The 23,944-nt window shown below is 45.1% G+C and overlaps 2 protein-coding genes across 2 annotated transcripts; one reads left to right on the top strand and one right to left on the bottom strand.

Moving 5' to 3' along the window:
• The first annotated feature begins 884 nt into the window (after positions 1-884).
• caln2 (calneuron 2) lies at positions 885-19,698 on the top strand. Its single transcript, XM_003971000.2, has 6 exons — positions 885-1,714; positions 6,241-6,365; positions 10,180-10,323; positions 11,407-11,519; positions 15,777-15,930; positions 17,672-19,698. The coding sequence occupies exons 2-6, from the start codon at positions 6,248-6,250 to the stop codon at positions 17,797-17,799; spliced, it is 657 nt and encodes a 218-aa protein (XP_003971049.1). The 5' UTR covers positions 885-1,714; positions 6,241-6,247; the 3' UTR covers positions 17,800-19,698.
• Positions 19,699-20,904: 1,206 nt separating this feature from the next.
• On the bottom strand, positions 20,905-23,933 carry sdf2 (stromal cell-derived factor 2). Its single transcript, XM_011611402.2, has 3 exons — positions 23,677-23,933; positions 22,917-23,113; positions 20,905-22,480 (listed from the first exon to the last, which is right to left on the bottom strand). The coding sequence occupies exons 1-3, from the start codon at positions 23,858-23,860 to the stop codon at positions 22,181-22,183; spliced, it is 681 nt and encodes a 226-aa protein (XP_011609704.1). The 5' UTR covers positions 23,861-23,933; the 3' UTR covers positions 20,905-22,180.
• Between the last annotated feature and the right edge of the window lie 11 nt (positions 23,934-23,944).

A 23,944-nucleotide genomic window follows, 5' to 3' on the forward strand; every position in this document is an offset into this window, starting at 1 on the left:
TAAGTTGCTGTTTCAATTTAAAAAAATTAAAAATTGCATTTATTTTTCACATTTGTTTATTTGTTTGTTTCTGTGTACCACACTGTCAGCAGTGTTTTCCTCTTAACATGAGAACCGATAAAGGGAAATAAAATGTGCCGAGGCACTTCAATGAAGTAATCCTGCTGAGGCAATTGCAGTTTCCTCCATTTGGCGGATTCAAAACTCAGGGAAGAGCTTATTTATTTGTTTTTGGTTGATTCTGCTGCCAGCAGTGTGTCAGCTGTTGCACGGCCATCGTGATGTGGCGGAGAGTTTCATGAAATCAGTTTGAGTTCAGAAAGACCCAGAATAGAGCTGGAGCAGTTATGTGAGTTCTGAAAGAGTTTCAGAACATGATCATTATTATTAGAATGATAGTGAATCCATACCCAATATCACAGGCTAACATGCTGCTTCTGGGCACCATTATTTTTACTCTATTTGAATTAATTGGGCTTTAGTGGAAGAAGGTTCTCTGAAACAGGTCATAGTCCATTTAGACGTTACCTACCTGGTAGGGGGACAGAGAAGCTACTGCATCATAGAAATGAAATGATGCAGCCATTACATTTCCTGCATGCTTTAATTGGGCATCAATTGTTTTTCAAAGTTCAACAATAGCTAAAATCAATATAAACACACGATGGATATGTGGCTTCGCTGATCCCGAGACCTTACGATCTGACCCCTCTCTCTCTTTTTCTCTTCCCCTCTTCCTCCCTCCCCTTCTATGTACACTCTATACCACCTTTCTCTCTCTCCCCTCTCGCTCTCTCTCTCTCTCCTGTTTCTCGCTGTCCTCTCTCTCTTTCTTTCCCTCCCTCTCTCCCCCTCTCTCTCAGTTTCATCCACCTGTCAAGACAGCAGCATAGATTCAACAGCTTCTCATAGGCACGCTCCCCATCCACCTACAGAGTCGCACCTCCGCCGCCGTAGCCCCCATATAGCCCCTCCCTCATCGGACTTCACCGATAAATGGGTTAACTTTGTCACCAGGAGTAGGCGAGATAAATGCACCGGGAGCCCGGGAGATCCCTCCCCATCCCTCCGTTGTTTGACCGTTCCGCGCTCGGAGGCATCTTTTCTTCTCCGTGCTGAGATTGATTTTTTCCCCCCCTTAAATCACTGTTTATCATTTTCTAACTGACGACCCGCAGCAGCAGCATCATCGTCACCACCACCACCATCATCATCATCATCAGCAGCAGCAGCAACAGCAGGAGCAGCAGCAGGAGCAGCAGCGACACTTAGACCCAGACTCGTAGGCGGCTGGGTGGCGTCCGTCTACAGGCAGCCCGATTTGGCACCAGCCCCTGCGCTTCTCCCCAAAATCTCATAAGGCGAGAAGACGGGAGATGAAGGAAGCGAATGGGGGGGTCATTCGTGTGAGCCTGCAGATCTACCAACACAACACCCTCCTACTTCATATCCTGCTGCCGCCACTCGAATAACCAGTTGATATTTGTCAAAAAAAAATCAAATAAGTCTTTAAAAAAGTGTGAAGCACATGACGCACTGACTGGTCCTGCACGCGGACTGAATGAGTCCATCTTCGACTGTCGGACGAACTCCTCAAGAACGCAGGACGGATGCAAACCCGTTAAACACAGCTTGGCAACCAGCATCTGCGCCCGCGGTATTCTAACCGAGCAGGGGAGACCTTACACCGGGAGACCAGCCGCCTCACAAACAGGTAGGTTCTGCTGTGTGTCACCTTTTAGGGTGGTGTGTTAAAGGTGATGAAGGTGATTAACGCCCATGCGTCGGTGCAGCACAGCACCTGTTGTAAACGATTGTCTGGAGCGTGCGTGGACAGACCCCCGTGTGCGTCCGTCCGTGCGTTGACAGTGAAGATTAGCTCGTCTGTTTAGATGGCCTGCCACCTGACAACAGAGCAGAATCTCTATTTCTGTTCGACTGTCTCAAGCGCGGCTGAAAATCTCTCTCCAGCTGTTTATGCGCCGATACGCGCGTCGGCGTGCGCGCTGCGTGGGTTTGTGATCGGCGTGACTAGGTGATTATGGCCCATCATACAAAGTGTAATTACAGTATAATTGTCCCTGCCCGTGGTGGGGTATAGCACTCCATCACACGTTCTGATGGTGTGTGGCTCACTCAGCCGGAACGTCTCGCACATTCAGTTCGGACTCTCCGCAGCAGTCGGGTTATTCCCCAGATCCAGATGTTCCAAAACTCCACCATGGACAAAATATGTCACTTGTCTGCCACTAATTGGACATTATCACTCCCTGCCTGCAGACACAGCTTGATATTGTTACAAATTCATTTGTTGGACAGTCATGAAATCAAGTGTGTGTGTGTGTGTGTGTGTGTGTGTGTGTGTGTGTGTGTGTGTGCGTGCGTGTGTGTCTGTGAGAGAGAGAGAGAGAGAGAGAGAGAGAGAGAGAGAGAGAGAGAGAGAGGGAGGGAGAGAGAGAGAGAAGGGGAGACTACCTGCCTGTGGAAAAAGTGTGATTTTGGTGCAAATTCTCTCACAGTCATGAAATTGTGTGTGTGTGTGTGTGTGTGTGTGTGTGTTTGCTGAGTACTTGAATATGCATTTAGCTGGTAAAGTGAAGCCCTTTTGGCAGCTCCTCATGACTTCAAAGGGGTGTTTAAGGGTTGAAAGGTGTTGAGGTTGAGGTGAGATTCGGCTTGAGGTCTAATGGTGATTGTGGCTCGAAGGAGCAGGCGAACACAAGAAAGTTCTCACAAAGATAGAAGTAAAAACATGTGCTCTGTGCATGTGTGTTTAAAAGTCTCCGGCGTCAAACTCCTCCCCCCTCCCAGCTGCAGACGCATGCCAGTGTTGCAGAGCATCATGGTCGCCCAAATCTCTCTCCTTCATGGGGCTCTTGCAGCGTTTACTCACACACCTGACAGAGGCGGGGGCACGCAATCCCTCTGCTGCTCGGGATAGTACAGCGCAGGCTCCGAATCTGTATTCAGGTGGCACAGGCAGTTGTTGGTGGTTATATCTTGGTGGCCCCGGGGCAGCATCGTCTGTGCAATGTTTTCAGAGTAGATTAGAGATCACAGCTGCGCGGAGCTGCCCATCTTCCCCCAAGGTTACGTCCTACTGGCAATATTGTCACTGTGACATTGAACGGAGTCGCCAAAGACAACGCGCGGCACTTGAACTCATTGTTGCATGATTGGTTTAGCGGGAAATCTAATTTTATTGATGGTGGCCTGTAGAATTAAATCATGTTCTTCTATGATCCCTATAATTGTTCCCATGACTTTGTGTTGCATTGCCAGAGCCCAGCGTTTGATTTCACCTCAATCCGACGCTGGTGCTGCTTCATCTGAGCGGCGGTGGTTTGTCATTGGTGTTGGCAGCCTGCAGGGGAGATGATTCCAAAACTGGAGAAGGCACGCAGAGATAACTGATGTTTTAGTGGCACGGATTTAAAAAAAAAGAGAGGATAATTTGTTGATTCATCTTCACATCCACCAGGCTGCAGATCGTGTGTAGGGAGTCCCTGGGTTGAGTTAAATCACACAGTTTGGGATGTTTGGATGTTTAATTGGTGGCTGTTGGAGTGAGACGTCTGTTTCCTTTCATCTGGTGGAGCCCTCTTCCACTTGATCCGGCGAGTATTGTCAAATGATTATGATCACTCTTTTCTCCCATGATGCATTTGGAGAAACACGTCTTTTCCCTTCTTCGGCCTGTCATCTTCACCTTTTTCCTCCTGATCCCCCCCCCCCCCCCCAACCTTCTTGATCCTTTTCCTGCACGTTGCAGACTTGAAACTCACCCCGGAGGGGGTCAGGTGGCCCTGCAGATCAAACGCGGTCACTCAGCCTCAACTCGTCTCCTCCTTTCATCCTGTCCCCCCCCCCCCCCTGCTCCTCCGCCTCCACCTCCACCCTAATGATGCCGGTTAAAGGTTTTCTGCCAAACTTGTCAGCTCTCACGTTCGCCTCTGTGTTGTCACTAACGGGGGGGGAAATCCCCAAATAAAAGTTAGATAATAAAAGAGTGGGTGATAGAAAGGAGGGAGAGAAATCACTGAGTTCTATGTATGTGTGCGTTTGACGGTTTTTGCCATGAGTGAGTGGGTGTTCGCTTGGGGAACAATCGCGAGAGCAGATGGAATCTAAAGTGCAGCCTTACAAATGCAAATATCTTCACGTTATATCACGCCTTATCAATTTATACATTATTTATCCAACTGCTGGGGCCATTGTTGATTCTCTTTTTAATTCCATAAATATATTTATAGACCTATAATATAAACCAACTATAATATAACTTCATGATAATTAATATAATGCATGTTGCCCCAAAAACAAGCATGAAGCTGCCACAGATCTTTGAACATATGCATGAATTCATTAATTGCCAACTTCTGCATAAGGAAACTTCAGTGAATGATTTATGCACATGCAGCATGCACATTAATGGACAATCTCCAGGTACATGCTGTCATCGCGCTGCATTCGTGTACACATGAAGAAAAACATCAGCCTGGATCTCAGGCTCCATTAATGTCACATTAAAAATTACACGTATGATCTGATGATTATGCTGTTTGAATAAGGAAGGAAAATCTCTCCCGCCAGTTCACCTGATGCCCCATTAGCAGCAAATCTCCTAATCCATCTTACTATGACTTACTTAATCATGAAAAGATCTTAAACTTAATGGTGCAAGTACTTATTTTGCCTCATGCTTATATGCTTCAGCGGAACCCTGAAAGCCTGCCAATGTCATTTTTGCTAAATAGGAGCCAATAAAAGTGCAATCATAACCTTAGTTGGGTGTACAATAAAATCACCTTTACGGAGCTTGTAATGCTCTTTAAGAACAGGAAGGAGTTCAGTTCCTGCAGAACAGATACACACTGAGTATATTTAATGGGGAATGGGTCGAGAGCAGAACCAGCAGCAGATGGCCGCATGTCTAGAATTCCTCCAAACTCACTTTTTATGCGCATAGACTGCCAAGGTCAGCGATGATCCGGATCTTAGCTCCTGACACATTTGTGCCACAGCTGTTTTGGTTTCACTCTTTCCCTCAAATGCTAACAAATACTAATTGATTCCGCAGATGTTTTATTCTCATTCAAATCCCACCTCACTCCTGCAACCTCAGTTCCCAACCAGTCCCCCTGCGTCTCCTCATATGGCGTCCCCCATGGTTCCAGATTTAGCGCTCTTTTTTAATTATATCCTCTCATTTAGTTGTTGGTCTCGGTGAGTACCCGGAAGATAAAACATCTGAAACACATCTCTTGTTCAGACCTAAACACTCAGGTTTGCTTTAAACTCCATTGTGCTTTTACTCTTTCACTGACATCCTGATCTTATGCAACTTACCAGTAATGTGTGGATTTATTTTAGTGATGCCTATAAATAAAACAGCATTGTGAAAAACATAGATTCACTGTGACAGGTCATGCAGACCTTGTGGATTCAGCTTGTAACCTTTCACAGCACCTTAAGACAGAGGTGCTGTGAAACCCTCGCTCTTGAAATGTCCAAAACCAGGAGAGAAAAGGACTCTTTGCCTCCCCTTTGCCTCCCGTGATGAAGACGTCTACCTCTATCTCTCCCGCTCCATTCTGCCAGCCCCAAATAAGCACTCCGGATGTCTTTCTCTTCCTTCTTTGGCAGAGAAAGAGGCAGGAGTTTAACATCAAGTGGAAAGCTGCATTATCAAAAGAAGAAATAAATCAGTCGATGAGGGCCCTCCGAGGGACAGGTTTGAGAGGTGGAAATCAGAGTCGCTCTGATCACGCAGCAACAGTGGGTCAGGACTGACTGAGTCGGGGTCTCTTGGTGGTTTTGGGTGGCAGTGGGGATCGCCCGGTGTTACAAGACGTCAAAAGATCTAATAAAAATGATGGTGAGTGACAGGATCTTTAGCAATCTTCCTCAGCGGACCGGCGGTTTGACGCGGGAGGTCAAAGACAGGCAGCAAATGAATGCTGGAAACGGTTTGTATTAGCGCAATAAGAGTGGGACGGGATTTTTTTTTTTATGACTCCATTGAATTATAATGTGATTACATAATTTGTCACTGTGATGGTGCCACAAAGAGACAATGGCGTCTCACAGAAATGAGCATTAGCAGAGGGGAACAATGTTCTCTCCTCAGGAGACTGTGTTTCTAAAAAAAGGGGCTCCTAGCAGAGCCGCTACTCTGGATTCACACAGACATACAAATCCTTCTTACCTGTTGTTTTGGTGCGTGTGTTTACTCTACAGGGAGAAGATGCCATTCCACCATGTGCGGGCAGGCCTGCTCTATCCAGACAACTACCTGAGCAGCTCCCTGACAGAGGGCAGCGAAGCCTTTCAGCTCACCAGCATCTCCACAGAGGAGCTGGGAGGTGAGCGAGCTGACAAGGAGGGTGGGGGAGCGGGACACCGGCGGCAGGGGGAGGGGGGCATGAGCAGGGTGAAGTACACATGGAGAAGTGTGAAGTATTAGCAATTAATGTTTCGCTTTAAGAACAATGTGGCTGCGACGCTCCGGTTCTCCGGGGGGGGGGGGGGGGTTTCCATTGAGCGCTTTTGTCGGCCCTTCAGTGAAATTTCACTGGTTTCCAATTATCGTGCTTAGGAAATAAGATCAGTCACAGGACTCCGTGGGGGCTGAGTGAGCCCCGCTGCAACTAACCAGAGCAGAGAGAGAAGGCCAACAGATGAAGAATCATCCACTGATTAGCTTTGGTAATTAAAAAAAAATGAATATGTGAGTAAAAATAAAACCAATAAAAGCAAAATTAAGAGACAGACCATAAATTACAAGGGAACAACAGGTGGATCCACGTGCATGTTTTAACTACTTATATGCATGAGATAAACACCTCACAATAACCAGAGACAATTCTCTGTTTGCACGTGTTTTATTAAATCACAGCTTGATGTGTACTCTCAGCTTTTATTGTTTTACAAGCTTTACTTTTAATGCCAGGCAAGACACTAGAAATACAAGCCTGTTCAGGCTGTTATTTCATAAGCGGACCTCTCCTGATGCGTATCTATATGCTTTTGGGAAGCCCCCTGTATAGTTGATCACACCTATACGCCTAATTTGAGCCGTTGACATGAATAGGAGGTCCTAATTTCTGTGCAGAAAGGCACCATTTCAGACCTGGCTGCTGATTTGTTTTTCCAGGCAATCCCGTGATTTAACCTCACATCTTCACCTCCTTGAGGATGTGGACAACAAAGACACGTGAGACAGCGGTTAGCTGGGAAAGAAAGCAGCTAGCGTAATCCTCTCGCAGAGTGAGGCCAGGATGTGTCGGAGGGTGTTTCTGACTGAAGCTGTTTGTTTGCATTTAAAGGTGGCCTATTGTACTTCGCTCGAATGAGCTCTGGTATGAAGTACTTTGCTCCATAAATCTTTTAATCCAGAGTCCCTTGTGCGAAAAGCCCGCGTGCTTCACGAGAACAGTTGCTGCAACCGAGCTGGCACAACATCTGAAACATCTCATCGCCGTCGCCATCGACAGCCGGTTGGCCTCCGTTTTGTTTGTCAAGGACGGCAGGAAGGGGAAAGGAGCTTGGAGCTACGTGGTGCTTTTATAGAAATTGAATCTGGACTCCGGACATAATGATAAAGAATTATCTCCGTTCTGTCAGCCAGAGGCAACAAGACGCCTGTGAACAAAATCTCCACCAACATTCCTAAACTCCTAATCACGCTTCAGAGGAGGAGCTGAAAGTTCTTCCAGGATCAGTTGCGAGTGCACATAGAAGGCTTGTTAATAAAGCCTGTGTTGAATAGCCACTATCCTCCTCTCTGCTTCTGAGGTGTTTCATCAATCACAGTAAGAACATGTGCACTCCTGGGGAGGGTACGTGCTGACTTAATATTACACAGCTGCACACCGGTAGGGGCGCGTACACACACCAAAACACACACAAGCTCTTTGCAGTAATAGATCACACCACGGAGCGTGTGTGCCCTTTCGAAAATGTACTTTTCACTCTTGAGTGGCATATAAATATATCTTCTTTTGTTTTGGGTGGCCGCTCATTCGCATGCGGCCCCGCTTCCCTCGCCTCAGACTCTCGCTTTACGTCGTCGGAGAGAGAAAATGCGGCCCGGGTTTAGTCATCAGCCGCAGCCGGTTCGGTTCCCACACAACTGACAGAGAGGAGACAGACAAAGGAGGCAGATCTGAGGCGGACTTTCTCAAAGACGTAGACAGGAGAAACATGTCAGGACAAGAATATTAATGGTAAGAAAAGAGAGATGAGCTTCATCTAAAATTCATCATTAAAGTTGGGGGAAGGAGCAGGCTGGGTGAAATTGGGATTTAAATTCCATCACGTGCGGGACACCCTCTCCCGCTAATTCAGAGGAAATGGAGCGCTCCCTGGGGAAGAGATCTTAAATAGACTGGCAAAGTTTTCCCTCTCCCCGCCACGCATATGAAGTCGATAAATTCGACCATCTCCTCCCCGAAACGAGTCTCGACCTCAACGCGCCCCCGCTCAGATAGTGCCATCTGATCGACGAATTCATTAGACAGGAATTGAGCAGGGTGTTTCATAAGGAGGCCCTCTGGGGGTTTGAACTAGCAGAAGCCCCCCGGGCTGGGATTTTCATGTTCAACTTGGAAAAACGCCTTTTTGTGGGAGTGGAGAGTCGGCGAAGCCCTCGGCGGTGAAGAGATTGGGTAAGCCCCCGCTCCCCTCACCGGGTTTGTAAAATGCAATACGAGGTGTGAGGAAGGAAGCGCCAGGTGTGTAGAGGTGGGGGGGGGGTGATCATCCTCACCTTGATTTGCCCGAAAGAAAGCCTGGAACAATTCCCGCTAATGAAAAAGGCCGTCATCAGGTCTCAGACTGACTCTCTTATGAGAGGTGCTTCCCCGCCTGCTGATAAGATCTGTTAATCATTCATTTCATCTCAGGCGGCCACCTCGCCGACACCGGCCGATGGATCAGCGCTCCAGCGCCGGATGTTATAAAACTACAGCCGCGTGTGAGCGGATCCTAATCACACACAGCGGGTCGTCACCAGGCGGATGGCGGACTAGTCTAAATATGAGCAACCACGACAGCAGAGCTGCACAAACACACTCTGGACAGAGGCAATAAATTAGAACTCCAGTAAAATCCCGGCTGCTGTGAGCCTGAGCTACATTAGCATCTGTTCCTAAACTTAACGCCTTATTTCATTATCTTAATGAGTTCCTTAGATGTATTCTTTCAGCTGCAGCACGGCAAGGGATCCTCCGTGAATGACAGTTTCCTAATTGGGGAATAAGCCGCTCTTTTCTATTTGTTTCTGTCATATCTTGGCTGCAGTGGCGTTTCAAAAAACACAAAGCACACATTTTACCCCATTGGTCATATCTTAAAAAATATATGATCTATTTTTTTGACGCTAAACGCTGGGACATCAGGTGTTTTCCTGAACCATCTCAGAGGCCATATGTTTTCAAATTCATTTTAGTTGTTTGTTTATTAGTACCCCAGGTGAGTCACACAAAATACTTTCATAAAGAAGAGAAAGTGTGTCTCTCTGGCTTTAAAAACAAGCTGATCCTTTATCCTACAATCAAGTCAATACACAGCAACCACGAGACTGCAAATATTTGTTTGTGGCGATCAAAATGATTGACTTGAAATTACAGATTGGCTGCAGTCGGAATTAAACCCGAGTCAAGAGATGTAGATAATGTCAAAGTCGCCGTTTTAGTGCCTAACCATCAAGCCCAGGCTCCTCCCTCGGAGTTTTTGCGGTGCTATGACAACATCACGCTATTTTCAGCCTTTCCTCAGAGACAACATCATTATTCATACAAGGCTGAGATCTGTCGAGTAAAGAGCAGTGCAGGCAGGAGAACCGTAACGCAGAACATGATGGAGGCAAAAAGAAACACGTCACGCACATTTAACATACGTGTGACGGTGAAGACAGACAGCTTTCCGCTCAATAATGTAGACAGAATACAATATGTTTGACTCCTGCTGATTTAAGACGTACAAAACAGGACGTGACTCATTCATATTTTAAATGCCACCTGCTCACCTCCAAACCTTAAAATCAGCACAAGCGAGACGACAACAACACAGTCACGGGTGGAAAAGTGTCCACAAAGCAAATACACACTGTTGTAGTTTTTAGCTGTAATAGACCCGACGCTGAGAGGCTGTTGATGGTGCGTGTTTGTCGTGCAGAGATCCGTGAAGCGTTCCGGGTCTTGGATCGTGATGGGAATGGTTTCATCTCCAAACAGGAGCTGGGCATGGCCATGCGCTCTCTGGGTTACATGCCCAGTGAAGTAGAGCTCGCCATCATCATGCAGAGGTTGGACATGGATGGTGAGGACACACACACACACACACACACACACACACACACACACACACACAGATGTGAAGATAAACACACCACACAAAGGGTGCAGAATTACCTACTTGTTCCATCTGTTTGGTAAAGTGTTTGCAATGAATTCTAGTATAAATCCGGCCTGTCAGAGCAGAAATCGTTTGATTAATTGGAGATTTTGAGCCTCAGCTCGAAAAACTTTTGCCAGTTGTCAGAAACGTGCGTGTAGCCGGAGCACCTGAGACCGCCGCCGCCACCATCCATTCAGTGAGAAGACAGCAGTGCCCTTAAAATCCTTCACCCCTGACTCTTGTTATCCCAAAAGCCGTCGCAAGCCGAAGCACTTAAAGTGATCACAGACGCGTTAATAGTGCTCATTATCAGGTTTCAGGCAAAACAGCTCAATCTTTCAGGTGGCTATTTTTATCTCATTGAATCCCTCTTAAGAAATCTTAATCCTCTGATCCCGGGCTTTATCTTATTATAGGGGTTCAGGCGAAGTATAAGTAAATATTATCCGGGTGCTGCTTTTATTTTTTTTGGAAACAGTAGCCGTCAGAATTCAGAACTATTTTGTTCAGGATTTATGGTATTACTAGAGAATGCTTGTCCAGTTGAGATGTAATGAGCTGTCCTATACAAGAACACAAAGCACAGCAAATTCCTTAATGCTGTTCCATTATCAATAAAAGGAAAGTTTAGCAGTGCCAAGAGTGGCAAAATATACGACGAATTTAAGTTTATTACATATGAGGCGAGACGTAAATGTTTACTCTACAGGGTACTTGTTGAGCTCTGAACGTACCACAGCACAGCGCATAATACAGACACGAGCCAGTCGCGTCCTCTGAATTTCAATTTGCAAAGAATGTTCCCTCGATTCCGACTTCAGCTCAAAGCCAGACTCACCGGCGCAGAGGTGCACCTGTTGGAGAGGTGTGTGGGCGTCTGCCACGGCCAGCGGCACAAGGAAGGGAACCTTGGGAAACGCGTGGTTTAGCGCCGGCCTGGCGGCGTCTTCGCGTGTCCATCTGAATCTGTCTTCCTTTGTTGTTTCCTGTGTGTCCGTCCAACAGGGGACGGCCAGGTGGACTTTGAGGAGTTCATGACAATACTGGGGCCCAAACTTCTGTCTTCTGACAATCGGGAAGGCTTCCTGGGCAACACCATTGACAACATCTTCTGGCAGGTCAGAGACGCCGCTGCAATCCTCATCATCCTCACTCCCTCTCTTCCTCGTGTCCTCAAGCACACACCTATTGTTTCCTGTGATCCATCACACACCAGAAATGTTCCTTGGTTCTGCTTCGAGGGGAATGAGAACAGCTGGGAATGATGTGTGTGTGTGTGTGTGTGTTTTTTTAATCCATGTGTTTTGGGGTTCAGGTATGTTTGGTCAAATAACACCTGGGAACAGTAGAGGTAGTTTTATACATCTGTTCCCTTGAAAGAGTCCAGGATGAGCTCCGCGGTGGTTAAGGCTGCAGCCCACTCTTTTGAAGCTCCTTTTGTTTTTTAAATATGGGCGAGGACATAAAATCTACCACTTTCTGAGTGCGTATTTTCCCTTTGGCTCTTAGGTAAGACAAGCGACAATAATGAAAAGTGCAGGAGTGTCTATGTGTGTGTGTGCGCGTGTGTGCATATGTGTGTGTGTGTGTGTGTGGACAGATGAGTGAGCAGGGTTCAGCTCTCAGGAAGCTTTTCCAGAGTCAAATGAAGGGAAAAACATTTAGATGGGTGGCTCTTTATGATTGGAGGTGGTGAGGTGTGTTTAGGTTACACACGTTTACAAGTTTAATCCAAGCATCGACTTTGCCAAGTGTTAATGGAAAACAACTATGCAAGCAACACATTAGAAAGGATACAAAATGAATTCCAGTCTCAGAGGTATGCTGAGAATGCAGCGTTTTAATTGCTGCTGAGCTATAGCTGCTGTTTTTCCTCTTGATGCTAACAACTGGTGCCATGCAGCACTTTAAGGCGTCTTTCCAAGCATGTTATTTAATAAACCATGACTTGCAGGTGGTATTGAAGGGATTTTGCCTGCCTGCATTGCTAAAGATCGTGGAGACCTGCAAAAATCAATTTCCATTCTGTTAATTGTTTTAATTCGATCAACAAAGCCGTGGACCTTTTTTGTGCAATTAGAGAATTACAAAACAGTTCAAGACTAATGAGGCTTTAAAGCAGCAGATTTCTGACATCGAAATCATTTGTCTGCAAATTAAATGTTTCATTTAGAAGTGCATTTTCATAAATGAGCTGCATTATATCAGTGGAAAAGCCAGAGAGACCCCTGCATGCCAGCCAGGGGCTGAGAGAGATGAGAGGAGGAAAAAAGGACGGGAGCTGGACAATATGGGAAAATGGGGAGGGTGCCGGTTGGGGGGATGCCCCACATAATGATACTGCAATATATAAAAAAAAGAAAGGCACAAAGGAGAAGAGTGGGGGGGGGAATGAAAGAAGAGGCATGAGAGAAGATTGGTGAAGGTCACAGACAGTGTGCGTCTCCGGGGTGAATTAAAACGTTCCCCTCCCACAAAGAACGACAATCCAAAATATTAAAAAAAAAAAAGTGTGGAGAGGATGTGGAGAGGATGCGCATCTCTGAGGACAGTCAGAGCGGCAGCCTGTGTGTGTGTGCTTTATATTTGTCTGTTTATATTTCACGGCCCTCCGAGGGGGACGGGAAGCGAGGGAGAGACTGATAGTGTCGGAGGGAGAGAAGAGATGAAAGAAAAGGAGGCACAACATGGTGGGCCTCAATGACTCAGTTCAGTGCGTTCAGCTAACATCCCTCCACAGCCAGATGATGCAGGATGATTGACTTCAGCTGGGAGATGGAAGCTGGCAAGTTTGGAGCATAATCACATTTTTAGTGTGTGTGTGTGCGTGTGTGTGTGTGTGTGTGTGTGTGTGTGTGCTTTGAATACATTTTGGATAACACCGTGATTGTGTGATGCAGTGTACATTTGATCGCATTTCTCGTTTTGTGTTTTTGCTGCTGCATAATGATGGAGAGTTTAAAATCGCTTCTTTACATTAGTGAAGCACCTCTTCCTTCGCAACCTTTCTTTTTAAAAATAAAAATAAAAATGACCGAGCCAGTGAAGAATCTGCGCAAGCTGCTGTGTGAAGACACATTTTTAGGGTAAAATTGTCAGCCCGTATCAGTGGAAGCACTCTGCAGAGCTCCGATGATGGCAAATATAGAATATAATGATAAAAAATGGTTTGTTTGTATTACATAATAACGGTAATTTAGTGAATTATGGTTGGAGTGGCCAGGAAAGGGGGGCCTCCACCTCGGATCATTTTCTGTCAAAGTGACAAAATCAAGGCATTTCAAGGCATCTTGTTACATCACGTACAACTGTGACTGAGTCTGTGACTGCAGATCTAATCCATCTATTATTCATGGGTGAAGACTCTGTCGTCTTTGTTAAAAATAACCTGCAAGTTTTGAGGCTTTTCGATACCAGCATGTGTCAAATAAGAATTCCAATAGTCCTTCGCAAACATCTTCCCCAAGGTGCTGTCACGTCAAATAATAAATAATGTTTAAAGATAAATCTGCTGGCTTTGAAGCCAGAGGTCCCAACTTTAGTCACGGGCTGACTTGGAGAGCGCTGCTGTTTGACAGAGTGAAGGTAACGGTGCGTGCAGGTAGATGCTCCAGGTGACCCTTTAGAGGAGGGTCAGGAGACAGAGCAGCTTTATGACAGACGAAACAAGCCGAGTTGAGGTGGGATCGCATCTGTTGTCCCGACTTATGTGGCCTAGAGCCCTTAGAAAAATCCACGGCCACTGGCCACTGCTCCATCACCTGCTGTTTACCCGTCGCGCGCAAACACACACACACACGTCACATGTCAGGCAAGTTCCTTTGACAAACAAACCCTCCGAGTCTCTGCAGAGGGTTTCTGTGTGTGTGTGTGTGTGTGTGTGAGAGAGAGAGAGAGACGAACAGGACATCTGCACAAAGTAGATCCACAAAGTACCAGTAGTTCCTCCATTTCCCAGCATGCTCTGGAGGCAGAGACAGCTTTGGCAAGGCAGAGAGCAGAAATGTGGCAGCTCAGACCTTCCAACTGTTGCTAATCGGAGCCAGAGGGCTGCAGAAAGCTGCTTCAGTCAGAGCTGTCGATGTGTTTACCGAACCGTTGTCACACACACATATACGGGAACAACTCTAGAGAGAACCATGGCTAAGTGTGTGAGTTTGTTTGGCAAGCCGCTCGAGCGTTTCCAATATTGCAGCATTAATCCTCTGCAAACACGACACGTTTTATATCATATCAGCACGTACAGTCAGAGGCATGTTCATTCTATAAATAATTAACTCAACATTTATGTCAAATGTATTCGTGTGAGGTGTGTTTGTGTGCGGAAGGTCCTTGCCATACACAGCAGTTTTGTAATCTCATCACATTCAGCACTAGTGCATGCTTTGGGTTTGTAATGATTTTTGTGCTTTTAACCTCCATTTAAAGAAAATATTGCATTTAAAAATTAATGCTGTAAGGCTATATTTGCCTCTTTGGACACATATAACGCTGAGAGGCAGCCGATGAAGTTCGATTCATAGACGTCGTACTTTTGGAAGAGATGCAGAAGTTAAGTGCCTGGAAACAATTTTCTTGCTTTTATTACCTTAAATCAGCTCCATTGAGAGACTTAATTGAGACTCATGAGCACAGGGTTGCTTGGAAACAACGCAGCTGACAGAGAAAATAATGCTCTTTGACGATACCTGCGGTCATGTCGTTGACTATAAATGTTTGAGGGAAGAAATAACAGCCTCGCCGCAGCACTCACCCACTATTTCCAACCAGCAAGTAAATAAATACTGGAAATGATTGGGTTCTGACTTAGCATCAAGACAAAAGGATGAAAATCAGTTCTGGGCATTAGTCACTCCTGTTCTTCCGTATACATTTAACAAAAGCAATATCAGCGGACGGGGGCATGAACGGAGCTGCTTTTTGATATAAATGGACCTTTTCTTACCCCTACATCAGCAGCAGGTGGAAGTGTGAGAGTTTCCGACTAAGTAAGAATTTAGCTGTCTGAGCATCAGACATAATATTTCAAACCAAAACACAACTGAGCACAAGCCTGCGCAGCGGAGTAAATGCGCTTGTATTTCATTTTTAATTGGTGTATCCATCAAATTGCTCATATTTGCATAGATTTATCGGCCTATGTTTATGCTCCCACGCTGGTTTGCATACTGATTCAGGCGTCCAAAAATAGCAGCAGCGATCCAAACGCGCGAGCTCGCTGCCATTAAATGAAAGTCTCGCTCTCATGTGATACCAGACAAAATATTACACAGGTAGATTTAAAGGCCGCGTGTCCATTTGAGTCATTTCGCTCCCATCCACCTGCCTTCACGACGACCGTGCCTCTGCATTGATCTCTGTCTCCGTCCCTGCAGTTTGACATGCAGCAGCTGTCCCTGGATGAGCTAAAGCAGGTGCTGTTCCATGCCTTCCGCGACCACCTGACGATGAAGGACATAGAGAACATCATTATCACAGAGGAGGAGAGCCTCAACGAAAATTCAGGGAACTGCCCTGAGTACGAGGGAGGTAAGGAGCTCAGTTTTTTAACCCTAACCCCAACCCCACCCTAGCAGTTTATATCATCACATGCACCATCTGCCATAAACACTACATAGGTTAAACCTAATAAAATTATTATTATTTATTTATAAAAACTATTTTAATCATGGGGTTGACAGGCCTGCACACCTCCACTTAGTCTGCCTGTCCAGGCCCAGTCTTGAACCTTGCTCCTCTCTGGAAAAGACTCCAACCTTCCCACTCCCACCAGATCAATAGGCCATTATAAAGGAACTTTGACCCCAACCCCGACCCTGACCCCAACCCTAACTCTAACCCTACCCTGCCCTGTCAAATCAAAGCCAGGCAGTTTAGATTTTTATACATGTCGCTCTTGAGGAGACCCGCTAACGGTTTGCAGAATCGTCTGTGGGCCTGATGTCACGTTAGAGGCAGTCAGCTTTAGCTGAAAGCACAGAAGCAGCATCAATTTGCTTCAAGATCTCTGGAATGGCTCTAGAAATTGACTGTCAAAGATGCAGATCACACTTTGTGGAAACATTTCAAGGTGAAAAATGTTAAGAAACAGGGGGAACCGTTGCATAAATATGGGCAAAATCACATTTAATACATGAGAATACGCTTCCTTTCAGCCATCAGTTCTTGTTATGGCACAGCAGGGAGAATAATGCTAGAGAAACCAGTGAAACAGATTTGAGTTGTGAGGGGACGACCGTGAAGATGGAACAGATGTGGAGGAAAGCGACCAGTTTTAATAAATCCACTGGGGACTGATTCACCGGCTCAGGGAGCCCTAAGAAAGGGAGAGCCAGCAGGAACCGGAGGGAAGGGACCACTCCCGGGTCCACATTCCTCACAAGTGCCGTTTGGGTGGGGGAGAAAGGGGTGCAGACCCAGTCCTGTAATCAAGCGTGTGGCTGGTATATTATATTATATGATAAATAATGGCTGGTATGGGGTTGCCTTTAACCTTCCTCAACATCCTCAGCTTCCCACGTTTATGCCCCTTCCTGTCCCAGCTCTGTCTCGTCCAGCGGGACTTCGGCACCATTTAGAGTCTCTCACATCCAAGGCTCAGCCTTGATTTATTGATGTTGAGTGTGATTCCAAGGAACTGAGACAGGGGCCTGTTAGCGAGGGGAACTTTCGGTTGTTGTTTCTGCTGCCAGGCCTGTTGGAGGTCATGTCGTCCTCTGCTGAGACATCGTCTCAGGAGAGAGACAGAGGAACGGTCCTCTGTCTCTCTCCTGAGACGATGTCTTTCAAAGAAATGAGTTTCCTTCATTTCAGGTAGCAAACCAAAAGCATAAACCACCATTTTTACACCTCCTTCTCTTAGTTCTTGGTCTGTGCAGGAAATACTTGATGATCTGGGTCAGGAAAATGATCTGCAAAGCAAGCCAGCCGCCGTTTCTTCCTAATTTGTTTTCCGTCACAGAATGGGGGTGAGAAGTGGGTCACATGTATTCCATACAGGAATCAGTCGTGTTTTCTACGGGCAGCAGAAGAGACTTTAAAGGCGATTTCCTGTGAAGTTTAGTCTTTTTTAATGTTGAGTAAAGGGGCACAAATGCTTCTTCCAAAACAGCGTTAACGCTGAATTCATGCTCATTTACTTGTGTGCTAAATATGTAGCAGGTGTTTGGTGAGTGTAGGTGGGTGTCAGGTGTTCCTGAACAACACGTGACAAATCCAATCTTTATGTTTCTAAATTTTTGGCACTTTCTTTTTGTCTGGTTTACTTCAGTCCATCCAAAGAAGAAGAACCGGCAGACGTGCGTCAGGAAAAGCTTGATCTGCGCCTTCGCTATGGCGTTCATCATCAGCGTTATGCTCATCGCAGCCAATCAGATGCTGCGGAACGGCATGGAGTGACCACTTGCACTGTGAGCACGGGGGAGGGGGGGACAGAACAGCCATGACCTCACCTTTTCCCATCTTTGCAGCCAACGCTGGACCAACAACAACCCAGACACTTCTCGAGACGATCAGCTTAGTTTGTCTTCTCTGACCATGTTTTATTTTTTTTGTTCATTTTTAAATTATTTGTATTCTATTAGCATTTTTATATATATTATTTCAAATTACCTCGTAGACGGTGACGGTCAGTGTGGAAAAAAAGAAAGGAATATGTTTGTTTTGAACTGGCAAAGGTCACTGGAGAAAAGGAAAATGGTGTTTTTATATACAAGTAGTGAATAAATGGCAGGATTTATGTTTTCAAGACCACCCTTTAGACTTGATTTTCTAATTCCCGCTAATGTGTACCAGGTGCTTTAGACATTCCAATAACAGTCGGTGGTTATGACAGACCTGAAGATGTGGCCTCGATTGTATCCAAAGTCTAGAAATATAAACCCTTCATATTTCACACAGTCCTGTACAGATACTCAGTGTACTGAAGTCTTTCTGTGTAGCTAAAAGGGGCACAACGAATCCCTCAGTGAGGGCGAAAGCCAGAACCATCTGTCATCTGGATGCCGGTTGGTGTCCGAGAGGTATGAGGTGTATAAATGAAGCAAAATTAAATCAGCCCCATTTGGAGTCCCCATTCAATGGAAGAAATCCTGCCTGTAAGTTAAGGCAAGAGAATTTAGTTGCTACGTGCTGAAATTTGAGTTCCCTCTCCCCTCAGCCAGAATGCAATGTAAGCCCAGTCACCTGCCGCAATATGGTGCAGAGTCGAGCAGCCCCCGAATGGGCTTTGTTGGTCCATTTGGGACATATTTCTTAATTTAGATTTCAGTATTAGAACTTAACACAGCAGAAGTTGTCGCGAGATAGGGGAGCCCGCTCAAGATAGAGCCAAGGGTGGGGGTGCGATTAGAAATATTCCCACATTTTCCAACAATAATGAGATTCAAAAAATACGTGGGGCTCAAGATGAAGTGATCTGTCAGTCAAAATGCTTCTCCTCCTCATTATATTATAATACTGCCCTGTTGTGTTGGAAAGAAACCTCACTAAAGCATGCCAGTGTACACACTGCCAGTCCAAACGTTAACTGTTTCCAATGGATTCCACTGTATATACAAATAATTATCACTACTTAATGTGTGTAATGTATTAATTCCTTCAATAGCTGAATATGAGAAGGTTTAAAAGTGACACATCAGGGATATACAGTAGTGTAGGTGTTTCCGATGGAAGTGCTGCCCCCTGTCGGCGAGAATGAGATCTGTAGCTTGAAAAACTATAGTTTGTTTTTTTTATTTTGAGTTGCTTTGCATTGTCACACGAGGACATGTTTTTTATTCTTTCCACAAAGCCAAAATGTGCTGTCTCATATCGGAATTAAAGGAGAGGATGAGGGGAGGCGTCTGTTGGTGTAAAGTCTGAAACAAGAGTTGTATTTTATGGTTCTGACTGGACAGCACAAGACTTTTATAATGATTGCTGGGGTGGAAAAGGGTTCAGCGAGGACCTTGAGAGGGTTCGCGATCGTTCTCCGCTTCCTTAATAACGAAGTCAGTGAAGGTCGAATTGGATTTTATGTGGGTTCACTGTTGGGCAATAATGACACATCCGTGGAGTGGTGCCATAAACAGATGTTTATTCTCTTTTCTTTTCTAACATTAAAGACTTATTTGGTTTCAGTGGTGCAGTTTATTGAAAACAGAAATTACATTTATTTTTGATATTAGTTTGCAATAGACCATCTGAGTTTGTAAGAGGGAACTATTAAAAACTGTCCTTATGTGAAAAAGTGCAACCAAAGTGTAGTGACCGAGGTTGGAAATGTCAAGAGCAGAGGGCTTTCTTTAAAAAAAAAAAGGTTCCCAAGATCCCGTATGACAGCAGAAATGTACTGTATTATAATGTAAATCAGTATGCATGTCGTGTAGGTTTCTCCACGAGATGGAATAATCCATTTAATCACACTCGTGGTGGCGCAGCCTTGGTTTAAAATAGAGATATGTGAACTGTTTGCAGATTTTTTTTTACCGCGATACCCCCCCCAGTTTCTACCAGCTATTAATCAAATCAGAGAGCAGAAGAGGGCATTTTCATAAATATGCAAATACAAGGTCACATCATCATCGTCACCATCTCTGTCTCACGTCATTCCTGATCCTTGGGCCTCCGTGTGGACACTCAAGAGTTGGATCTAGTGTGTGTTGCTCAGCCCTCTATTTCCTGTGTAGTGTCTGTACACCCTCCCCGTAACCTCCAGTCTGTATCTGTGGAGCTCTCTACACACACATCTGCTCACTGGACCTTTCGACCCGGCATGGTCCTTTTAAAAACCAGCAGACAACATTTTATCCTAACTGGAATCGTGCCAGTCGGACGGCTCTGCATGTTGATGTGAGGTGGGGGGGGGGGGGGGGGGGGGGGGGGGTCTAATTTTCTCCACATTTTTGAAACTCACGCTATTACACTGTAACCCCAGTTCACGATCATGTCTCTTTTGGAAGTTGCTTTTGGAATTTGTTTTTACCTTGTGGACTGTACAGAGATAAATAAAAATAATAATAATAATAAAACACAAATATGTAATCCAAAACCTCGGCATGCTGCTTAGAAAAGGTGAAAGAAAACGGCAATAGTCACCAAGGGAGTGGATATTTAAACATGCAAATAATTTGATCTGTTTAATCTCTAATATATAAATATGTATCCATATATGTTTATGCAATAAACTTTCCTTTTTATAGAACTGAAAGTCAGCTGTGTTTACTGGTGAAGGAATGAAAGAGAAGCTTTAGCGCACAGTAAGTGTGGGTACCTGTAAACTCAGTGGGGGGGGCGATGGTCGATCTACCTGTCGCTTCTGGTAGAGTCCCAGTTGTCTGGGTTAAATGCCACCTCTAGAAATAGAGAGGCGACGGCGTGCTGAGGTCACGGAGCAACAAAAGTAGCACAAATATCAGTCAGCAGATCAACACAAACCTCAGAGGGGGGGCGACATTTAAGAGTTTGGGATTATTTGATGAATCAAAACCTCGTATCAAGTAGATGTAACAAGCCACGCGCGGATGGAATGCATAAAAGTCACTTTAATGAGGTATTCGCTGCATGTTTGTGACACGGGTGAACCCCGGTAAACAAACAAACAGACAGGCAGCATCAATACACAACACTGGTTTCTCTCCCAACAAACACAAGAGGCCTCGCCCCAGAACAATATCGCTTCCTGTGGTACTTTACAGTAAGAACTACTGTAGGGAAGTGACAGCATTGAAGTAGAAAATGGCTCATAAATACCAGGAAAACTGTATTTTACATGGATAAAGGCACAAAGTTCTTCTGACCGAACTTATCTGCCCAAACCTGCGCTGTCTCATAGTGACTGCTGATGGCAGATCATTAATAAATAACAATAAACCCGTCTTCTTGGCACCACAGCCTATTAATACCATAATATCCCCACTTGTTCCTCAGGATGCAAACCTTTAGGCAGAGATGAGACCAAGTTTTTTTGTTCGGGAAGTCTCACAGAGAAGCCCTGAGCCACATCTCAATTCAGGAGTCGTGATGCAAACTCCACCAGATGTAACACAGATTTAGCAACAAGGTCATGTGAAAAAACCTGACTGACTGACCTTGAAACCTGATGGAGGAATTTTAGAAAGTGGAGAGAAGGTTTGGCCTTAAACGCTGAACAATAAGAGAATATAATGTTCACCTAGTCAGACCACTACCGCCGCGCCTGAAAGCTTCTTTAATTGTGAAGCAGTAATATTATATTCCTTATAATTTATTGTGGTTTATTACCCTTCGTGAATGTCATTTTTGGCATATTAACTCCTCAAATTGAATGATTAAAGAAATTAATTTCCGTAAAGCACATAAATCTTTTCCAATTGGTGTCAATTTCAAATTTTAAAAAAATTGGTACGTTTTTTTTTTGTTTGGAAAGAAAAGCGAACATTAATCAGCCAGTCCAAGTCAAGATACAAGTTATTGGTGTCCCAGTTAAATCGCCTATATTATCTTTTTCTTTTCTTTTTTTAAAACTCTTTTAATCAAGCCCAGTCATTAAAATGTGACGCTCAACTTCAAGAATTCAAGTTGTGTGAATTCAATGAATGACAAAAGGGAGGCCTTGTCATCCTAGTCTGAATCCTGACAGGGGCTTTTTTGGGTCTCCTCACAAAGAGATGTAGGAGTTATTAGAGAGAAGAATGAGACAAAAGAGGGAAGTGAGACTGCTGCTGGTGTCAGAACGACAGAGGTATAATAAAGGAGGTGAGAGTACAGCTGTATTCAGGGAGAAATTGGGAAGTGACAGAAGCCGTAGAACATGCCAAGGTCAGAACTCTGTGTGTGGGTGAGAGGAGACTCGGCTGCCTGCTGGGCTCTCGCTCGGCTTCATAAAGATGCCCTCCATGGCCTTCCACAGGGTGTGCTGGCTGGGGCTGGACATGGCATGAACTTCCATTTGACCGTGGATCGGACGGCCGTACTGCTCCCCCGTTATCGACAGCAGCGCGTCAGTGGCCTTGTGGAGGAAGCGGACAGCCTCTTCGCGCTTCCACACAGATCCTCCGCATTGAACTGTCCACTCATCCAGATGATCACCTTCCCCTTCTTCACCAAATGCACTGACCTCCTAAGGACGAGTGAGACGGTGACAGGGAAACATGGAAAATATGATCATCAGGGACAGCTTCCACAGGTGATTATTTTTTAGCAAACTCAACATCAGCATTTTAAAGTCTTATGCAAAACATTCCATTTGAACAAGAGTGCACAACTGTTCCGACACGCCAACCCTCTGGCCCGACTGTGTTTCGGAAATGTCAAAGCTGTCAATTCAGATTCCGCTCAAAGTTGGACAACGTCTAAGGCAACCTTTGGGACACTGGGACCACAAACCAGCACCATTGATATTAGCAAGGAAAGCTCACATAGATACACACAAGTCTAACACACAAACCAAACACTGCAGGGTTACACTGTTACAAGCAATTTTAAATGTCAAAATTACCCCTATAACACCAATCCCCCCCCCCACCACTTTCCCTGCGTGCTTCTGCCCAACACACCTGGTTTGATGAAAGCGGTGAGGCAAAGTAATGGCTGTGAAGATTGCGGCCTGTGTTGACGTGCATGAGGCGGATGGTCTGTCCGCACTTGACGGGGGTGCCTCGATAACACGGGGCATCGGTTGGCCCTCGAACACTCCAGTAGCTGTTGCTGTCTTCAACTTGAGCCACCCCAGTTACAGACTGCTGCCCGCTGCCTGTTCGACATGCACAACACACACGGGTAGAGGCAAGGAAATGCTTGTTATGCAAAAATTATATACTAGATAAACCAATAAAGTTAGCCTAAAACTGAAAGTCAGACAATAGCCAACAAACGGTAGGTGTATTTGAAGAATTTAATATTTAAATGTGTCAGACCGAGTTTCAAAAGTAAGACTTTTACCTGTAAAGTGTGAATTTAAGACCAGGTTATGGTCAAAAATGTATCACACAACCTGTACAAATCTGAACAAAAAACGTTGACAAATCTGTCAAGACGGACAGATCGGATCATGACTCCACCGTTAAAGGATAAAACGGACAAAGGCGGTGACTTTCAAAGGAAAATCGAATTATTAAATACAAGGTTGTCAAGGTTGAGATGTCCTGCATAATCTATGTGAATGAAATGTCACAGTGACTATGTTGGGCTCTGTACAACCAAGCTTTCTCATTTTTACTCACCAGATAAGAAGACTGGGCAATTTTAAAATCAAATGAATATGTGTAGGAAGAAAAAGATCGTATTTCTGCTTAATAATCGTTGAAGGAAACTCACCAGAACCGTAGCGTACGTCGTGAGAGTGTAGTCTTACATTGTGTTTTAGATTTAACAATTTAATAACTGATCCGCAGGTCACAAAATTTAATTCCGTGCCAAGAGACACCCCGGTTATAGTACATAGTAAGAATAAAACGGCTGATAAAGACTGTAGGACAACAGTGCAACCTAAGTTACCCATTACAAACCCCAACAAACGCCGACGGCTCTTGCAGAATTATGATATTTTGTGCTACGTCATTAAAGTGATCCTCTCTCCCGGTAT

Source organism: Takifugu rubripes, chromosome 15, assembly GCF_901000725.2.
Source record: "Takifugu rubripes chromosome 15, fTakRub1.2, whole genome shotgun sequence".
In the NCBI taxonomy this organism is placed as follows: Eukaryota; Metazoa; Chordata; class Actinopteri; order Tetraodontiformes; family Tetraodontidae; genus Takifugu; species Takifugu rubripes.